We start from the raw sequence: 20,693 nt of genomic DNA, 5'->3' as shown, positions 1-20,693 counted from the left end.
ATATTATTTAGATTATTACTAGAAACTCTAATCTAGTTAGGTCTTAGTAGGATCTCTAATAATCGTCTACTAACCGCGAAGAGCTAAATTTTAAACGATCTTAGAAATACTCTTAAGAAATTAGTATATACTTTATATAATGATGAACGTAGTCTAAGTATTTAAGCTAAAGGGTTCTTAGTTATTAAATCGCGTTAGAGCTTTATACTAAAAATAAGCGCTATAGAAATTATACACTAGCTTTAAGAGATTCTATTATACAATGTACTTAAACTGATCGGCGTAGATTCTAGGAGCGTTATTCGAATAGATCTCTAGTAATAGTTCGATCGTAGTATAGCTAAAATCGATAAAATACTATTATATAAATATTAGTATCTAGCGCTAAAGTTCGATATATTAGTTACCGACATCGCCCGAATGACGTTTTCGGACCGCGAATAGAAGGTTCTATTATAAGAAAGATTTTTTATCCGCGCGATTCGACGCTCGAAATACGTCGCGGTTAAGCCATTATTCTACGTAAGTTATAATAATTCTTATTATTTTATCTTATCGCGACGTTATTTTTAGTAGAGCGTAAATATTCGGAAATCGTAGCGTATCATCACTTAGTACGGTATCGTAGATACGATTATAGTCTACGTTATTAAGGTCCGTTAAAAAGCCTTTTACGCGGAGCTTCGAAACATTACTCTCTTCGTTTTATAGTTAAGAGAAGAATACATTCTATATATTCTAATATTACCGAGTGACGGGAAGCTAGAAAAGTACTATTTAGTCGGAGAACTATATCTTAATCTAATACTTCTCTCTTAGAACGCGTAGCGTACGAAGTACGTCTCGAAATACCGAAAACTAAAACTATATTTATATATAGAGATTAATATCTAATTAGTGAAACGACTTTAAAAGAAGAGTTTTATCTCGTTCACTTAGTAGCTTAATATTTACTTCTACGTAGTAATATTAAAGATAGCTAAACTTAGAGAAAATTAACACTATTCGATGATTATATTTCGTTACGACTCGTTATACTATAGAGTACTTAATCGTTAAATAGAAAAAGTCGTTTTATCGGTTAGTCTTAATTTTAGAGTTAACTACGCTTCTATATCTTTCGTCGTATCCTTGCTAATATTCTTTCTCGAACTAATGGAACCGGCTACTTTAGCGCTAAGATACTAATATATATCTTACTAAGTAAGAACGTATAATTCGATCTAGATTTATTTATAAGTATTAGATAGGCTGAGATCTTTACGATTAGCGCGAAGTCGGATAAATAATTCTAAGAAAAGAGTATCTATAGAGTGAAATTAATCTTCGACCTAATAGACTAATGATATAGAGACCGAAGACTTAACTTACCTTAGTTATAAACATTATATAACCACTATCCTTCGCCCTCGCTAACCTTTCGATCTTTTAAGTACTTCTTTAAGATCTTTACGCGATAATATTCGGTCATTAACTTAATAGGCTCGGAATTTATACGCTACCACTCTAAAAATAACGACTACGCATCGGGAGTACGTCGCTTTTAGTCGGCGCGAGTATCGCTCTAACGCTTACGTTTAGCGATTATACGGTTCATCTCTTACTAGCTATAAACTACGCGAAGAGTGTTACTAAGATTAGTACACTATAATTCTATCTTAAATAACTTATAGAGTTACTTAATATAAGGAATATTAAATAGTTAATTACGACCTTACTTCTATTCTAGCGTTAATACGTAAATAAGAAATATAGTTATCACTAGTCGATAGAGTTTAGCTTATTTAAGAATTAATAATAGTACTAATAATATCGTAGATAGATTAGATCGCCTTTTCGCTACGGACGCGGTAGACTCTACTAAAAGCGAAGCTTATCGCTTATACGTCTAAGAAAGCGTCTTTATTATCGCTCTCGCCGACATAATAAGTAATGATAACGAAGTCGACGATATATAACGACGACTTAGAAAATACGTAAAGTCGATAGAAGAAGAGAGAGAAGTAATTACTATCGTTCCTTAGAGAACGAGCTTCGAGACGCGGAGTGACTTCGAAATTAGAGAGTCTAGAGAATTTTAAATATACTTACCTCGTTATAAACTTAATTTAATATATATCGTTCTCTCTAGAACGCACTTACCGACGCTAATATACTTCACGAACGGCTTCGTAGTCTATTCCCTAAGGAACGTCGTTTAGATCGAACCTTAATAGCCTCTTCGTTCGAGAGCGTTCCTCGAGGAACGACTATAACTTTCTACGCCTTAACTCACCTTTACAGTCGTCCCTAAAGAGACGCTTTATAGAAGTTCGTGTCACGTAGAATAGTCCCGCCTAGCACTCGCGTAAATTCATAAACCGTCCCCGCGGAGACGCCTAACCTAATAGTCTAAGGCCGTTTTTCCACTATAGTATATCTACTATAACTATATCGATATATCGATACGTTTAGTTACGATCACTAATATTCGCGTTTTAATATATTTATTACGACTAAAAGTATCGATAGTACGCTGCCCGGAGTGTAATCTATCGCTTTCGAGTTATATATAGAATCTTCTATTTAGTCTTAAAATAAATATAACGGTTTTAGCTATTATACGACCCTAGTAAGTATTATTACTCTCGCCTACGAAGTCGATATATAACGCACTATCTCCGGAGCTCTTCTAATCGTTTAATATATCGATCTACGATGGTAGAGATCTTTATAAGTCGTCGTCGTCGTACGATAGCCTCGGCGAGCTATTATCGCTACTACTACTACTACTTCTCTTTCTCTCATCGGTTTCTCTTCTTCTAGTCGTTCCGCGTCGTAGATATCTCGTTCTACCGATCGCCGTATTAGTTATATACTTTCTTATCGCTATCGTAGACTTCTTAGTTTATCTCGTCACTATCGAGAAATCGATTTATAACGACCCGTATATAGTCACTAATCGTTAAGAAGTCGTAAAGAGCACGGATATTCGGATTTTATACCTTATGGTTCGGTCACTAATCTCGGATAAGAAGAATCATCGACTCGGTCGCTTTATCGTCTTTACTAATACGCTCTAACTCTTAAGCGAATATTATAAGACTATAAGATTCGTTAATATATACGACTAGTCGAACGTACCGATAGTTTAATTCGATATTGAGCCTGAATATTCTAACTAAAAACGGCTTACGCTTCTTATTTATTCATCGTCGTAGAACCTTCTCTTTAACTTCGATATCGCCTTCGTTAATATTAGAATAGTAGTACTTATATTAAAGTAGCTCGGCGAGTCGCTAAGCGTCGTTTTTACTACGGATAAATACTAAATAGCGATACTAATCTCTAAGAGAACTATACCGCTAACTCTATTTAATACGAATAAATTAAGTCGACGTCTCGAAGAGATTCTTATACTAATCGTAGTTAAGTCGATAAACGCGATATCTAAGGTTACGACGACGACTATATCTTTGAATTTCCGTTATATTATTAAGGTAGTGTTACTTTACGAGCTAATCTCGTTAATATAATAATAGCGTCGCCGTTAAGTAAATAAACGACATCGAAATCGCCCGTAACCGTATTAGCTAAGTTATAATACGACGATATAGAGCCGCGTATAAGATAAGATAAGTCTTCTTAAAGATAATTCGATCTAATTATCGGGCTTAGTATAGATTATAGAGATATTAGAAAAAGAAGCCCTAGACCGCGGTCTCTATACTAACGAAGACTAAGGCGACTTAACTATAGCTTCTATACTACTATACGTTATAATTAATATTTATCTCTTAGTATTAATTTAATAGATCGACGTAAAGCGCCATTAGTAATATAATTAAGACGATCGTCTGGGCTCTAAGTAAATTACTAAGAAGCTAAAATAGTAAACTCTTTTTAGTACCGATGGCTAATATAGCGAGAACTTTCGCGGCACTAAATATTACTATATAGATAACTTACTTCTACGTACGATAACGTCACTAAAGAGATAAGTTTCGTAGAAGTTAGCGAGCCTCGGCTAATAATACTTCGCTAATTTAGTAACGACGAAAGATAAATAAGATAATAGCGATTTATTTTAAAATATCTCGGCTATTATCTTCTTATAAGCGTCGACGTTTATAATCTAAGCGAAAAGAGTCTTCGTTAAATTGAAAAAAGATAAACTAAAGTAATAATACGCGATAAGTATACTTAATTAAGCTATCCTAGATATTAGTAATAGCGAGGCCGGTCGTATTAGTATATACTCAATTATAGGTACGAACGCTATAGTTTAATATTTATACTAAGGTAGCTCCGATATTCGTCTCGTCGTTATAGTCTTTCCCTATCTTCTCGTCATTGTTAATCTCGTCTTCTACGTTAAAGATATATCGTTTCGAGCTAAATTTTAGTTTAATAATCGATATAAATATTTAGCGCTAATAAGAAGAAAGAATCTACGATATATAAGTATAAATATAGCTACGCCGAAATATTAAGATAAAAATATCGTCGTCTTATACTTAGTTATCGCGAGTAAAGAGATATAAAGATAAAATAATCTCTTTCTAAATCTACTATATTTACTACTATCGGAATAATAGAACTAAGATTAAATAATATAATAATAGATACTTAAGTCTACGTAAGGTAAACCGCACTATATCTTTTATCTTCTCTATTTACTCTTAAGTTTTATAGTAGTTAGTATAAATTATAAGTCGTCTATACTTAATATATACGTTACGCGGTCGTTCTATATTTCGATAAGTAATAAAGAATAATTTAAAGACCCGTAAAGAAGAATTATTAAGCTTAATAAGAATCGCGATCCGCGCTAAGAACTATTAGTCGATATAGTTATATACGCGAATAATCTCCGAACGAAACTACGTTCATCAGCAATTTTTCCCGCGACTCACAGCATTCTTATATACCCAGGGAGCCCAGGGAGCCCACAGTCGCTCACAGCTCTTATATCTAGGCTATAAGCTCTTATAGACCATCTATTTTTAGTAACTTTTATAATATACTTATTATATAATATTATTAAATTTAAAAAGATCTTTTCTATTTCGGAAATAAGATTTACGCTAAAAGTAAATAACTTACTAAGTCTTTATCTTAGTGAATACTAACGCTATTAAGCTAATAATTTAAGATTTAGTTCGAAACCTTATATTTTATATATATCTACTTTAATTTTAGTATAATATAGTAATCTTTATTAGTACTAGTTTAACCGACTAGTATAATTATATATTCGTAAAGTTATAAATTATTATATTAGCCTAGGGCCCTCTTAGAGTAGCCCATGAGCTCTCTTAGAGTAGCCCAGCGAGCCTAGCGGTCTCATAGGCTACGTAAGACGTAGACTTACCTTGACAGCCCAGGGCAGCCCAGGGCTCTCAGAGTCGCGCGGGAAAATTTGCCGATGTTTCGGTGCTAAGCTTAATAAATATCTTACGAAGATAACGAGTCTTCGTAACGTAAGTTAAGAGTACTTACTTATAATCTTAAAGTAGCTTCTAATTTCGCGAATCCTTAATAAATCACTATCTAACCTCGCGTCGATATTCTCTCTCACTAAGCTATTATACCGATAAGTCTATAAGATAAGAAGACTTTAGAAGTAATTTCTTCTCTAAGATTCGGCGAGTATTCTCTAAGATATAGCGATAAAGCTAGATAATCTACGATATAAAGATAGTATTACTCTAATAGTATACTTTCTCGTTATCGAGGCTTTAGCTAATATATTTCGATATAATTTTATACTTAGATACGTAGAAGAGTATTAGCCGCTAATTAAGAATGACCCCGAAGATCGTGCTCTTTTCTTATCGTAATCACTACTAATAGAGCTACTCTAAAATAATATTAATATATATTGTAATAAGGTAAGGTGGCTATGCTGTAATAAGCCGTACTAGGCTAGTAAAGCGGTGATAGAGAGAAAAAGTTATCTAGTCATATATTAAACCTAAATAGGCTGGTAGAAGGGGGTGTAGAATAGTTTACAGTACTGGTAGTGTGCCATTCATTAGAGATTAAGCAGAGCATTATAAATTCTATGGCTTTTAGCGCCGTCTATCTAATTCCTAAGTGTTTTTTTTTATTAGTCCTGTCCTGTCCGTCGATACTCCCGCTGTGCTAGGTGTTTATAGCCCTAGCCGCTACCTCTCTAAGTGGTGTTAGTGGTATTATCTTATCAGTATTAACCAGAAACGCGTTCTCGATTTCCGATCTACTGGATAGGCCTCTGTGCGTTATTATACGTGCCCGCTAAACTCTAAAGTGCTCTATTACAATATATTCGGTTCGACCTCGACTTAATTATAGACGAGGCGAAAGATTCACAACTAAATATAATATACTAACGTAGATAGACAGTTATTAAAGTTACCGGGAGCTTTCCACTCATTTAACCGAGATTATAGAGCTTAGATAGTAGTATAAACTAATAGCGATAACTTAAATCAATATTTAAATAGAATATATTAAACTAGTGAGAGACTAAGCTTGAAGATCTAAGCGCGAAGAGTATCTTTCTTCTCGCTACTAGCGGCTTAAAGATAAGCGTAGAGAACGGTAATCTATTAAGAAGTGACGTAGAAAAAGTCTAGGTCGGGCTTAAGTTCGTTATTCGTATTCGAATCTTAGTCGCCGACGAGAATCTAGATAGTAGATTATTTATTTAAAATGAGCGTATATTATATTAATAGTATAACGGCTTTTCAGTAATTAAAATAAATAGCTTTAGCGTATATACTAATTCTAAGTTAAAACTCTTATAAGTAAATCGTAGCGATATTCTAAAATTAGCTTAACATTACGGTCATCGGTCGCGTAAATCGATAACTTAGTTCGTTTAAGCACTAGCTCTAGGTCTTATTTAAGAGAGATTTTATTATCTCTAGAACCTTTAAAATTAGCGTATTCGGCTTATCTTTAGCGAAAGGAGCTTCGTAGAGTCGATAAAGTTCGACCTTACTATAGTGACGAAGATAATGAGTAAAGCTATACGATCGAACTTAGAGGAGAGTAGTGAAGCGATAAGCGTTGAATTTAGTAACTAGGTCGGCTTATTTTCGCTCTTCTTAATGAATAGTGTCTTAAATCTAAAGTTATTAATATAAAAAGATATTATAGCGGATATCGAGACGAGAGACGATATTCTTAGCTAGCTTAGAAACGCGAAAATAATAAGTTAAGGAATGAGTACGAAAGATAATCTATAAGAGATAGAGCTCGTAACTCTATCGCTACCGATCTATTCGAATATAGTGAGCTTTAGAGATATAATCGCGCGTATTAGACTCGTTAACACTAAGTTAGTTATCGTAGTGGAGACATCGAAATCCTTTCTACACGGTTAAATAGAAAATAGCTTAAACGGGCTGCTTCTAAGCGGAAGAGTAGCGAATATCTATAGAAGCTTTTAACTAAAGACTTCGAAGATATTAGTATGTAACTTTTAGCTTATTATCCTTAAAGTAATACGGCTAAGCTCGAAGATATCTCTAAAAGAGAGATTTATCTTCTAAAGCTATATCTATCTAGTAACTTAAGTAAATAGCTACGTATAGAGTGAAGTCATAATAGAATTCTATTATTGCTCTATATAAAAAGTATATTATAGAATAAACGCTTATAGAATGAACGCTTATAGAATAAATATTTATAGAATAAACGCTCGTAGATAACGCTAATAGTATACACTTTATAGAATAAATTTATAGAATAAATACTTATAGAGATTAACTCTTACTAACTTAGAGTTAAGATAATTTAGAGATAAGCTTAACGCCACTAGAACGCGAGGCTAACGCGATATTAACTAGGGCGACTCACTAGGACGTATACCTAGGCTCTTCTTACTATCGATAGAGCTCGGATATATTTACACGAAGAAGTTAGGAGTAACCGTACGACTCACCTTGCACAACCTGAACCTAGTTTTGGAGGGTATAACTCTAATTTGACCTAAATCCCTTTTGACGGTGAAAAGTGCCAAGCATATGCTTATATAATACGCTCCTCCATACTACAAATCCTATTTGACCGTTAAAAGGAACGATTTATAGTGGTAGAGAGACATTTAATCCGTAAATATTCGTCGAAGATCTTATTAGTGGTATTACTAAACTAGGACGAGGCTACTAGCTATGGGTATTAACTCGTACGGCGGTGAGTATAGTCTCTTTATAGTACGTACACTTAGCCGAAGAAAGTTCTCTCTGTTCGTAACTTAATTAATTTCTTAATTATTCATTCTATGAATGATAGTCCCCGAGGACTATATAAGAAGAACCTTAGTTTAGTGTCGACGCCCTAGCTAATCATAAAGCTATTCACCACTTTAAACTTCTTTTATTACACTAAGAACTCTAACCTAGTTAGACCTTAGTAGAAACCTTAATAATATAATTAAATATAAATATATTAAATATAAATAGAAATAACTAAATATAAATAAATATAGTAGTACTCTATATATATATTAAAATATAATATATTTAATATAACTAAATATAACTAAGTATAAATTTAATTATAAATTTCGAATAAATATACTAAGATATAGTATAATAAAGTATTTTAAGATTTAATATATATATATAATAATATATAGAGATTTATTTAGTAAATTAAGAATTAAGAATACGTTTCTAGTTAACGCTAATAAAGTAATATTATAATTAACACTATCTCTAAAGAGATAGCGACTAAAGTAAAGAGCGCTTAGTACGGCGACGATATTAAAAAGTAAAAAAGAGTCGACGAAATACTTAGAAATAAATAGATAATATTAAAAATATAAAATACTCTATTAAATCTATAAAGAATAATATATAGCTAACACTATAAATTATTTGGCACTATCCGCTCTTTTATAACTACGCGTATCGATTAAGAATATATTAAGTAATGTAATGCGCACTTATAGTTATAATAAGGTGGCGTTAATAATTAATAATAGACGTGAGCTCTCATAGATATTAGCTTAGCGTTCTATGAGCGGCGCTGAGCTCGCTGGGCCACCACGGCATTCGGGAATGCTCTGGGCCGCGGGAAAAATTGCCGATGCGATGCTGTCACCGTGCTAGATGTTTGTAGCCCTAGCCGCTACTTCTCTAAGTGGTGTTAATGGTGTTGTTTTATCAGTATTAACTAGAAACGCGTTCTCGATTCCCGATCTACTGAATAGGCCTCTATACGTTGTTATACGTGCACGCCGAATCCTAAAGTACTCTATTATAATATATATAGAAACTTTTAGTTTAATTGAGATATATAGATAGAGATATTGTAACAAGGCAAGGTGGCTGTGCTGTGATGAGCTATGATGGGCTGGTAGAGCGGTGGCAAGGTGAAAAAGTTGTCTAGTCACATGTCAAACCTAAATGGGCTGGCAGAGAGGAGGTGCGGAACAGTTTACAGTGCTGGCAGTGTGCCATTCATTTTTTACAGATTGAGCAGAGTATTATGAATTCCATGGCTTTTGGTGCCGTCTACCTAAATCCTGAGAGTGTTTTATCAGTCCTGTCCTGTTCCTCGATGCTGCCGCTGTGCTAGGTGTTCGTAGCCCTAGCCGCTGCCTCTCTGGGTGGTGTTGGTGGTGTTGTTGTCAGTATCAACCAGAAACGCGTTCTCGATTCCCGATCTGCTGGACAGGCCTCTGTGCGTTGTTGCACGTGCACGCCAAACCCTGAAGTGCTCTGTTACAATATAATCGATTAAAGTAGTTATAATCTATAGAAAATCTAAGACTTCTAAAAATTAAGGTGTCGTTAAGACTCTTAGCTATTTATTTAGGAAGGTTAAACGATAAATATTTAAAAACCCTAAGTAATTACTAAAACTATCTTAAACTATCTATATAATCGCTTACTAATAACGTCTTTTAAACAGTTCGAACGAAATCTAGGCCATTTTCACATATCGGGTCTCAGACTCGTTTATCGTAACATTCTTTAAATTTTGTGATTGGCCGGTGCTTTACCTCATAGCCTAGCCAATCAGGGCGTAGCCCCGATATCGGGTCTGAGGACTGAGACAACGAGCGGCTGATTAAAAGGGACGACCTCGGGGCCTTCAACTCATTGTAAGTTATGCTTTGGGAATGACATTTGAACTTCGAGTCTAAAAGGATGTCATTGACACACCAGAAAAGGGAAGATGGAGGAGTACAACAAGGGTTTCGATACTGGCGACGAATTCTCTAGTCCGAACCCACTTTCTCAAGGAGTGCCTTCGTCCGGAAGACAAGCTACGGCGGCTTCTTCACCCAATTCCGATGACACCACAGGGATCTCGTCTTCTGAGCCTCTGATTCGAGTATACCGGTCCCTCCTCAGCAGTGCCGTCTCGTGTGTCTCGAGGATCATCTCCTCTATCTTCTCACGAGGCTCCGAGTCAATCTTTGGGAGTTCGGGCTCGTCGAAATCCGATTGCATTTCAGCACCACTTTCTTCATTCTCATCTTCACTGTCAGCGATTTCGAAAGCCTTGCGCTTTTTGGACCGTGCCAGCTGGTCTTTTTGGGATGACTGCGTGAGTTCTAGTGGGTGAAATGGAAGGCTGTGTTCCTTGTCGGCAAAGAATATTCCTGCATTATCATCGCCTTCAGCGTCCGCCTGAGCTTGACAGGGTGAGGCGGCAAGATTCAGGTTTCGGAGGCCCTTGGAGGAGATTACAAATGGGACTGGGTGCATGCAGACGTCTTTCCAAGCCATTCGTTGAACTTCCGCATACCGTAAACGTCGGGATTGCATCCCTGATGTTGCATCCAATTGTCTATCGTCTGTGAAGCCACGGTAAAGCATGATTCGGGTATGGATCGCGGAGTCCCAAGCTTGACTGGCTAATGCTGCTTTCAGGGTTGCTTTAGTTTGACTTTTTAAGCTCGTTGTTGTGTTCGTTAGGACTAGGATTGCAATGTTCTTCAGAGCGGCCATCTTTGACATTGCAGCAGCGAGATTTTCAATAATCTGAAAGCGTTTTGAAACAGCTTGCTTTTCAAATTTCTCTCTCACAGCAGCCGGGGCGGAGACCTTAAGTTTCTTCGGATTTCGAGAAAATGAGCCAAGAAGGAGGTTGGAGAGGTCGTCGACAACGATTAAACACGTCTTTGACGAAGGAAACGAGCGGAGAGGATGCAAAAATACTGTCAACAGACGAGGTAGGGTGTGAGCTCTGAGATAAGTAAACTTGTCTTGTAGGAGAAACTCGGCGTCCAAAGGCTCTGGTGGTGATGAGGGGAGATCGGAATCGGCGGGCATAGTATGCGAGCGCAACAGGTCGTCCAGTCTCTCTTCGATGAAGGGAGAACCCGTGTCAACCCACAGCACATCAGAATCCTCGGAGCCCGAATGAAGTGCGTTGACAGAAACTTGCAGACCAAAGGTAGTCTTGCCGACTCCTGGTGGTCCGTAGACTTCTGTCACATGGCCCCTTTGAATTCCCGGTGTTGCAATTGAGAGTCCATTGATCTCATTTGCGAGTATTGTGTCCAAAGCTGGGAGACTACAGGGTATCCCATTAGATTTAGAGGATATGTTTTTCAGCGCTTCAATGGCGGAGACGGTCGGTAGTCGATGCTGAAAGGGTGAGGTCGAGAAGTTGTGAATATCTGCTTCTCCGTCCTCCATTCTTGGTCTGAGTTGTAGACTCCGTGGACATGTTGAAGCCCGTCGCTGGAAGATGAATCTGTCGTATACTTTTTTGGCTAGCTGACAAGGTCATGGCGAAGTTCAGCTGCTGTATAAAGAATCAAAGATGACGAGTCAGTCACGGCAGCCATATCTATTGTCCCATCTGCTCTAAGCCGCGACGCGTTTACAGGGCGTATTTTTAACTAGGAGTGGCCAAGAGTTGTGGACACCGAGACACCGAGACGGCGAGGCAGGTGAGATTTAAATGACATGTCAGACAACAGAGGCCACCAGCGCTTCACCGAGGGTTTGCCGACTTCTCCTTTCTTCTCTGCTCACTGACTTGTGCACCTCCCAAGACCACCCTAGGGAGCTTCAAGAATACCTGATATAATTCGATGCAGCACCTTCTCTAAGTCATATGCTGCTCATTATATAACGAACCACTTCTAAGTGATTGGGCATTCGAGCATTCTTGGCCGGTCTCAATGGTTTTACTGTGAAGTTATCAATGCCCATCCTACGCCTTTTTTTGAGGCCTGAGCTCATTAAACTTGCCCTCTCGCCAACATCTAGCCGCATCAGAGGAAAGCCAAGGCCATAATGGACCAAGTTGCGGTCATTATTCCCCCCCTCTTGGTCTCATTCACACTAATTTGCCGTGCAAGAGGTTTGGAGGATGCGACTGTCACTTGAAGGCTACAAGCAAGTGGCTTTAAGCGGACCATCCAATACCAGTGACTAACAAAATCAAAACACATGCGCTGAACTCTCAGATTCAACCGCCAAGTTTGCCGACTCAAAGTGCAAAATCAAGGTTTTATTTGTCCATCCTATCAAGTCCCGCGCTGGTGTCGAATCGGACGGTGCCGATGTTAACGCAGCTGGATTCAGATGGGATTGAATGTTTGCATTCGCAGAACTGCTTCCGCCTCAGACTCACTCAGACGCTCCACAAGCTGGAAAGAGTCTGAAATGGACTTTCATAACATTGAGGCAACCTGGCAGGGTTGCCTCTGGCTCTTGTCAAGCCGAAAATTTGGCTTCCGAGTCCGACTGTCAAGACACCGAGCCATGATCAAGGCTGAGTGGTAGTGATGTATCTTCGCATACTTATCGGGCCTTTGGCTTTGCTTTTCCGGCTATTCATTTGGCTTGGATTCGTGTCGCAGGAAAAGTCATTCCGATTTCCGCTCGTTCCTGCAGAAAATCACAAGTATCCTATCGAAAACGTCACGATTTAGAGAAACAGTCCAAGGTAGTTAGACTACGGTCTTCATCTGCCCGCTGATTCCACTTTCGGTGGGGCCTCAAATCCTGTGACACCCTCCAGAGTCGATCAAACGTATACCGAGAGGTATTGCGTTGTGCGCCCAGAAAAGAAAAACTTGGTTACCAGCCCGTAGTTTGTTTTGCTGACGCGTAGCCGGTGCATCGGTTGAACATTGTATCAGTCCGCGACGTTGCAGCGATAGTAAAAAAGGACATTCCTCAGTTCACCGCAGGGAGATTTTGCACAAACATCATATTAGATGGGCCAGGCACCTACAACGAAGACAACTGGAAGAAGATCCGAATCGGTAATGTAGTCTTCTTCTGTGCTCGTCGTTTGGTCCGATACAGACTACCTAACGTTGACCCCGATACCGCTGTGATGCACCATGTCGAACCAGATGAGACAATAAAGTCCTTCAGGTGCATCGACGAGGGTGATCTGCTGAACGCGTGTGTTGAACTTCAACTAGTGCCGGCAACGGTTAGTGCCTTTCGTACACATACCGGAGACGAGGTTGAAGTCCTCGAAAGAGGTAGTCATAGGAACATCAAGCAGTAGAGGCTCCGACATGAAGTTTCACAGTTCAACGACTGCGAATTTCCTCATACCTGAGGAATTGGTCGACTTTACGTCGGAGTAGAGAGCTTTCGGTGGCCCATGAAACTTCCATACCGTGGCGCTATCGAAGAGCACGTGGTCCTGGAATCTCACATTGACTTCAGCGTCTCGAAAATTTCTGTGTGGCTATATCTGGATCTGTTAACAGGGTTTCATGATAGCCACTGTATGGCAACCCACCTAAGACGCTAGGCGTTTCACCAACTGCGCCACTTACCTCAACACCTGGCATTGTTCTCGCTGATCTGTGATAGGATGGCGACGGAATAGAAGATTTCAGGAATGTTCTTCAGATTATAGACTTAAGTGTATATAAATAGATAGAGTCTCTCTAAATGGCCAGGGGGATAGAATACGATGAAGAAGATAGATTCACTCTCATTCTGTATACAATAGGAGCTCTCCAGGTAGAACTACTCGGTAGATTAGATCTAGTTGTGAATCCGTGAGCTCCTCCAACAACGCACCGATTGCACCAAACACAAGGTTTTCGCTCTGTGGATAATCTGGACTAGTGGAGATAAATTCATGACAACTGGGCAGAGAAGTCATCTAAGAACCATGCTGCGGACGGGGCGATATAGACGGTAGTCGCATTATCTCCGGAAGGATTCACAGAACTCGCAGAGTTTGTCCCGAGAAGGACTAGGTTCTTGTTGCTCGACGGGAGATAGCCAATGAAATACTATAGGATAGAGGAAGACTCCACAGTGGCAAGATGTCTTCTATTCAAACGTCCACGGACGAAGTCAACTCCACATCGCCTTAAATCCAGGTGGTGGTAATTTATAAGAACTTATCATACGAAAATCGAGGCCAAAAACATCCGAAGCCCGAGGAGACAATTTAATGTAGCAAGGTACTTTTGTAATTCACTGAAGCTTCGTGAAGGCCCGTCAGAGAACATTATACGACACAACGATGGCAGCTCGAAAGATTGCTCTTGTCACAGGTCAGAATATCCATTTGCAACCCAGGTGTTGTTTCTGCGTCACTGGCTAAGGGCGAGAAAGGTGGCAACAGCGGCATCGGCTATGAGACAGTCAAGGCACTTCTTCAATCCAATGAGCCGTATCATGTCCTCATGGGCAGTCGCTCCCTCGAGAAAGCCGAGGGTGCAATTCAGAAGCTCCACGAAGAATGCTCCAAGTCTACCAACACGGTTGAAGCGCTCCAGGTTGATCTTACAAGTGACGCCTTGATTGAAAAGGCATTCAATCAGGTCAAGGCCAGTCCGGGACATATCGATGCACTGATCAACAACGCAGGTATTAACATTCCCCGTTTCACGTAACATCTAACGCAAGGTGAACGCACCACTCCTAGGAGCGACGTTTGATCTCGCATTTATCGCCGGGGAGGTCTCCCTCCGCGAGTGCTTCCTAAGAGCATACAATGTCAATGTTGCAGGCACAAATGTCTTTACCTGGAAATTTATGCCACTCTTGCTCAAGTCTCCCGACCCTCGTTTGATCTTCGTCACAGGTCTCTCCAATGTTACGCAAGCGAGCAGATCCTATTTTCCCACGCCTCCTCAACCAGCCGGGTGGCCCAAGAAGATCGAGTTCGAGACGATCGGGTATCGATGTAGCAAGACGGCGCTTAATATGTTGATGGTGGATTGGAATCACAAGATGAGAGCTGATGAGGTCAAGGTTTGGGCTGTCGGACCTGGATTCTTGGAAACAGACTTAGGCAATGCACGGCATTTGGCAAAAGAGATGGGAGCGAAGCACCCTAGCATTGGCGGACAATTCATTAGGAGTGTTGTGGAGGGGGCAAGGGATGCTGACGTGGGGAAGATCGTCGTGAAAGATGGGATTTCGGAATTCTGATTGGAGGAGAACGGACCTTCATTGGGACCGGAATGGGATGAAGGTTGCTATTACAGAGGTAGATTGCCGTTGATGAGCCCTCTCTAGCAGACATAATGAGTTTAGAGCTAGGGGACTCTGCTCGGCTCAATGCTTTTCTTCCGTCGCTGCCCGGGCTGCGCTCATGCTGTCGCCTTTCTCAGACACAATTCCAGTCGCTTTATAATGATCTTCAGCTGCCGCATCCCTTGCATGAGCCTCTGCGAAATGACTCCCTTGTCCATGGCCGTCATGTCCGTGGTGATCGTGTCCGATGCCGTGCTCGGCTCCCGCATGATGTGCCTCATGTTGATGGTATCTTTCTTCGTATCGGTTTTCGGTCCCTCTCATCTCCGCTAGGCCGCGCTCGGCGATTTCTCGATTTCTTTCCTCGCCCTCATGTTTGTTGAAGACGCTGTCAAGCGCTTCCATTGCACCGCCACGGAGAGCGTCACCTGCACCGTGGATGCCATGGAGGCCAGATTTGATGTCGTCAACAATGTTTTGAGCTGTTTGTTGCAATTTTTCAGCCATTTCGGATATTTTTATTTTGGGGTGGCCTCGTGCTATCGCTTTAGCGAATCGAGGGGCAAGATGCAGGCTATGTACGATGGCGCACACCAAGCGGCCTGGCAAAGCATTGTCATTTGTACCCAATAGTTGAGAAGGCTGCTGGATGTTGGCGGCTACTACATCGCTGAGGGATGCCAACGTGAGCATGACGTAGTCATCAGGAGACCACCGAGCGACATGGAAAAAGTCGCAGGGTCTGACAAGATGTCTTTTCTGACCCTGTTAAGGTCTGTCTCCCACAATGAGAGGTATCTTTAGTCACAGCTAAGGTGACCGTCACTCCCAATCGAGGTTTGTCTCACCTTGGAAGTAGTCGTTCTCTGTCCCTCAACTGTACAGCTTGAGAAGCTTTAGTCTGTCTGAAACGAGTGGCTCCTTGATCCCTGTTAACCACTCTTCTCCCGAGAGAAAAATTTTCTGGTCGGTCAGACTGCAAGCCATTTTTTTTCTTCGACTTACGTCGAAAGTCGCGGCTCCAGCCGGAATATATCTCAATAGTTGCCTTCTCGCATCGAACAGCAAAGTTGCTCCCTTCTCTAAACTTGGATTAAGTGAATTTGTGGTATGATAGCTACTCTGCTATCGGATTGCCACTCGAATGGTCGAGCATCGATAGAGCGCAAAGCTGATTGCATCATGGTACTACAGTGCTCCATTATTCCACATTGCACTTCCCAAGCTTCTCTCACAAATCTGAAATTTCTAATGCTTGCGCGGGCTTCCGATCCTCGCCATCCGTCGCGCCGTCCCATCTGCATCCACACAAGAAGTGGATGGATCCGGTACTTCATTTCTAAAAGGAGAACTCCACGACAAATATCAAAATCGCAGACTATCGTCGCAAAGTCGACCTACTCTGGATACATTTCGAACCGCAGCGACCAGGGAAGCAGGAGCAAAGTTCCACCTGTCTGGCCGGACCTTTTATGCAACGGTACCTCACAGTGCTGCATGCTACTTGCTGCTTCGCGCGAAAGCAATCTCCAGTGGGTTTAGCGAGACAGATCTTCGTCCCTACCTTGTCCTATTATCATTTTCATTCTTTATTGAATGTTTCTCTAGATATATCATATGTTCAGCCTTAATACCAATTTTTTTTCTGCAACAAAACACGGTTCTACACCTGGGGCATTGTTGAATTCCGTCCGCGTCGGGCATGACCCAGGTTATTCATGTTCTCTCATGGTTCAAATTTGCCTCCTTGCCCTTCGGCGAGGTTTGCTGCCCACCAGTGAGCATGTTTAGAATCTGTTGGCAATTCTGTCCGCAATGCTGCTGCGGCGGCGACCACCGTGGACGGCCTCGCTTTGTCTGCGGATAGTCTCGACGAACTCTTTATCATTATCCACATGGCCATCGAACGACCATAGCGCAGGGCAAGGGCCGATCTTTCGGCGGAAGATTGTCGTCTTAATCCACCATGGCAGGACGGTACCAACTTGATGCTTCATAAAAGTACGAGTTGGAATAGCAAAGATATAGTCAAGCTCCTCCTGTGATGACTAGTCAGCATCATTCTCGTGATACACAAAGCGCAGGGAGGCTCACCAAGGTCCGTTGCTTGGTCTCGGGCAAGAATAAGAAGATCATAACAAGCGCGCAGATATTCAGGCCTGCGTAGAACCCGAACGCACCCGTCGGGCTCATCGCCGAAAGCATTCGGGGGAAAGTGATTGAGAGCACGGCAGCCCAGAACAAGCAAGTCGCCACTGCCCAAGCCATACCGACCTCACGGTGAGAAAGAGGGAAGACTTCGGCGGAATATGTGAATGGCACAGGCCCCTCTCCCGGCGAGTAGAAGGCCGCAAACTGTTACGTTATTAGTAGGTCCCCTCGTGCAGGGAGGACTTGCCGACATACCAAATAGATAAAGAGAGCCACCAGACCTAGATGGGCCTGGCTTGAGGAAGGAATTAAATAGCAAAGGCCGGCAGCTAGCAATGTCCATGCCATCTGAGGAAAGGTGAACAACAGGAGAGAACGACGGCCAAATGTATCGATGGTCCAAATGGCGGGCCAGGCGAATACAAAGTTCACCAACCCGAAGCCCCAGGATGCCAATAGTGAGTCCGTGACTGAGGCGCCAGCTTCCGAGAATACGGTGGAGCTGTAAAAGGCAATGATGTTGACTGTGTATGAATCAGCTTCCACTCAGATACATTGGATACCCTATGTACTTACTTCCGCACATCTGTTGAGCAATCATGACAGTGAAGGATGCAAGAGTGGCACGACGAACCCGTGGAATTGTGAAAAGTTGCAGGCACCGAGTAAGATAGTTGCTCTGCTTCTGGACCAAGCTGGCTTCCATGCGGAGTTGAGCAAAGATGTAGTACAAATCACGTGCAGCCTGAAGTTCGGTGTTTCGGAGACGCTTGAGTGATGTGAAGGCATTGCGGTATCTCCCTTTCTTGATGTACCAACGAGGAGATTCTGAGCATTGTCAATCGTGTAGCCTCACATAAAAAGCAGAAGTGACGTACCTGGACAGAAGTAGACTCCGATCAGAAGAGGCAGGGCAGGAAGCAGGGCAGAGCCAAACTGAAGGCGCCACGAGATGGAGCCAGTATCCTTAACAGCAAGATTGGCGCAGGTGCCCAAAAATATACCGAAAGCAGTCCACATCTGCCAACTCATGACTAGACCTCCTCGGACTGATGCAGGGGCGTTCTCGGCACTGAAGATTGGAACCGTCGAGCCTTTGCAGCCCATACCAATGCCGAGCAGAAGTCGAGTGACAAGAAGTTGATCCCACGCTGGACAAGGTAAGAAAGGAATCCATGTCGATGCCGATTGTGTACTTACTTTGAGCAACGGCAGAACCAATCGGACTCAAGAAGCAGAAGACGGCGGACATAAAAATGGTTCCTCGTCGGCCAAAGAGGTTGTTTAGTGGATCAGAGCACCAACAACCACTTAAGAGCAGTCAGTATTCTGGTGGACCCATTAGCATCAGGGTACTCACATGAATGCCGAGGCAATATATGGACCGGCATTTATCAGTCCTTGATACCATTGATTGCGGGCAGCGTTAGGATTCGGTTGTCCATTGGCCAACTGGTTACTAATTGGAATGCCTAAGGCGTCTGGGAAGGAGAGATTTGCACCGTTGGAGCCAGTTTGATCCCAGCCCTGTACAGCTGCACCAATCGAGCAAAGGATGATTGTGAAATAGAGTGACTTTGGCTGACGCCATTTGTGCAAGACCTCGTTACGAATGGCTTCTTTCTCGGGTTCACTGAGGCCCGGAACGCTCTCGAAGGCTGGAGGATCCTTGGCGACGAGAGCACCCTTCACGAGTAAGTCCGTCATGTCTGCAAAGTCGTTCTCCCTGGCGAACTCTTCAACATCTTTGATGACTTCCTCGTTGGACAGGTGAGTCAAGGGATTTTTGATCCTGTGATCTCTCAGTCATCAGGGCGCAGTGCTGGGTATTTGGCATACTTTGCCGTGGCGGTGTTCTCCAAGTCGATGTAGGCGGTCTCTTGCTTTTCACCGATGTACTTCTCGTCATCGCCGCTAGTTAACTCAGCGGCAGTGCTTTGCAAGGCTACGAAGTTGAACGCCTACCTTTTGGCGGGACTGTGCGCAATTTCTGGATCTTGGGATGCCATCTTCGAATGTATCCTATGGTAGAGCAGCTTGCAAGGCCGATTGAAGAGCAGAAAGAGGACACCACTGGGCTTGCTGGGGTTTATCAGTACGGCTGCCAGCCCCCATGTTCAAGCGGGGGCAGACAATCATCGATCCCAAACTCCACGGGGATCCCAAAGCGTGAGACCAACGAACCCAGCTGGAGATACTTGGCGAGCCGGTTGACTAGCAGGCGCAGATGCTTCCGTGAAAGGGTAAAGATGTACATCATGGCCCACAATCAGGGACCCGTGTGTCCATCAAATATTACTCAAAAAGTGTACGGTGGAAGCACTTGGGCGGGCCCCTGGGGCAAGAGACATGTGATATGGTATCTCTTGTTGTTTGAACAACAAGGAAAAATTCCAGTTGATCCACCGGGTCTGCTCCGGATCAGCGTTACAACGCGTTGAAGTCTGAGATGCGAGGATGACGATCGTGTGCACAAGAACCCTTGGCTTCGGTAGATAATCGACGTTGTCCGGTCTTGACTATCTTGGGTCCTCTGCCAATCGCACTTAAGCTTTCTTGACCCTTTGTGCTCTGGGATGACGATCTTAACCTCTATAGCAGCTCGTTCTGCTCACCAAAGCCTGCTCCGACGGGTAGGCGGCATAGCCGTCACGCACACCGACGACATTGTGCATATGCGGCTGTTGTGCTTCTAGCAGTCATTGCCAGCGGGTCCCCGCTCCTTTCATGCAATCCATTCGCTCTTAATTCCGCAGGACTATGCACGAAACCACAGGATCAAGCTCTTTTTTTCCTGCAAAGCGCACTCAGCTATGATTAGGCCGCCAACAGTTGGGGTCTGTGGGGTCCTTCACTGAGGAATCCAATGGAGCCTCCCTGGGGTGCCTATGACTCCCCAATCTGGATATTGATGCTCGGTCTCTGGTTTGTATGCCGTCTCTCTGCCGATCTACAGACTACCGGCTTTGATTGATTCTCGAACGTCGGCTGCATTGACCCTTGCCAACAGTTCAAAGCCGCAGTTTCCAGCCTGACGCACCCGCTTCAACTCTAACCCGCAGTTCGGGGGGAAGAGACTGCAATCAAACATCCTCTCCCTAGATATTCCATTCGCTCAAGCTGCACCATCGCTTGCTA

General features: G+C 42.2%; 4 protein-coding genes across 4 annotated transcripts; 1 reads left to right on the top strand and 3 right to left on the bottom strand.

The window, feature by feature from the left end:
• Nucleotides 1-10,217: 10,217 nt before the first annotated feature.
• Nucleotides 10,218-11,627, bottom strand: A1O5_13411 (uncharacterized protein; the record flags this gene model as incomplete). Its single annotated transcript, XM_007753977.1, has 1 exon — nt 10,218-11,627. One exon carries the CDS (start codon nt 11,625-11,627, stop codon nt 10,218-10,220), a length of 1,410 nt encoding a protein of 469 aa, XP_007752167.1.
• A 2,818-nt stretch (nt 11,628-14,445) lies between these two features.
• Nucleotides 14,446-15,359, top strand: A1O5_13410 (uncharacterized protein; the record flags this gene model as incomplete). The annotated part of the gene is made up of 3 exons (XM_007753976.1): nt 14,446-14,476; nt 14,502-14,792; nt 14,851-15,359. 3 exons carry the CDS (start codon nt 14,446-14,448, stop codon nt 15,357-15,359), a joined length of 831 nt encoding a protein of 276 aa, XP_007752166.1.
• Nucleotides 15,360-15,485: 126 nt separating this feature from the next.
• On the bottom strand, nt 15,486-15,911 carry A1O5_13409 (uncharacterized protein; the record flags this gene model as incomplete). Its single annotated transcript, XM_007753975.1, has 1 exon — nt 15,486-15,911. One exon carries the CDS (start codon nt 15,909-15,911, stop codon nt 15,486-15,488), a length of 426 nt encoding a protein of 141 aa, XP_007752165.1.
• Nucleotides 15,912-17,191: 1,280 nt separating this feature from the next.
• A1O5_13408 (uncharacterized protein) lies at nt 17,192-19,564 on the bottom strand (the record flags this gene model as incomplete). Its single annotated transcript, XM_007753974.1, has 9 exons — nt 17,192-17,443; nt 17,499-17,759; nt 17,811-18,079; nt 18,132-18,383; nt 18,434-18,706; nt 18,756-18,865; nt 18,916-19,347; nt 19,395-19,469; nt 19,521-19,564. 9 exons carry the CDS (start codon nt 19,562-19,564, stop codon nt 17,192-17,194), a joined length of 1,968 nt encoding a protein of 655 aa, XP_007752164.1.
• Between the last annotated feature and the right edge of the window lie 1,129 nt (nt 19,565-20,693).

The sequence above is a fragment of the Cladophialophora psammophila genome (assembly GCF_000585535.1).
Source record: "Cladophialophora psammophila CBS 110553 chromosome Unknown aczJe-supercont1.54, whole genome shotgun sequence".
Lineage (NCBI taxonomy): Eukaryota > Fungi > Ascomycota > Eurotiomycetes > Chaetothyriales > Herpotrichiellaceae > Cladophialophora > Cladophialophora psammophila.
Note: the sequence above shows the minus strand (reverse complement) of the source record. Positions and strands in the feature narration are given on the sequence as shown.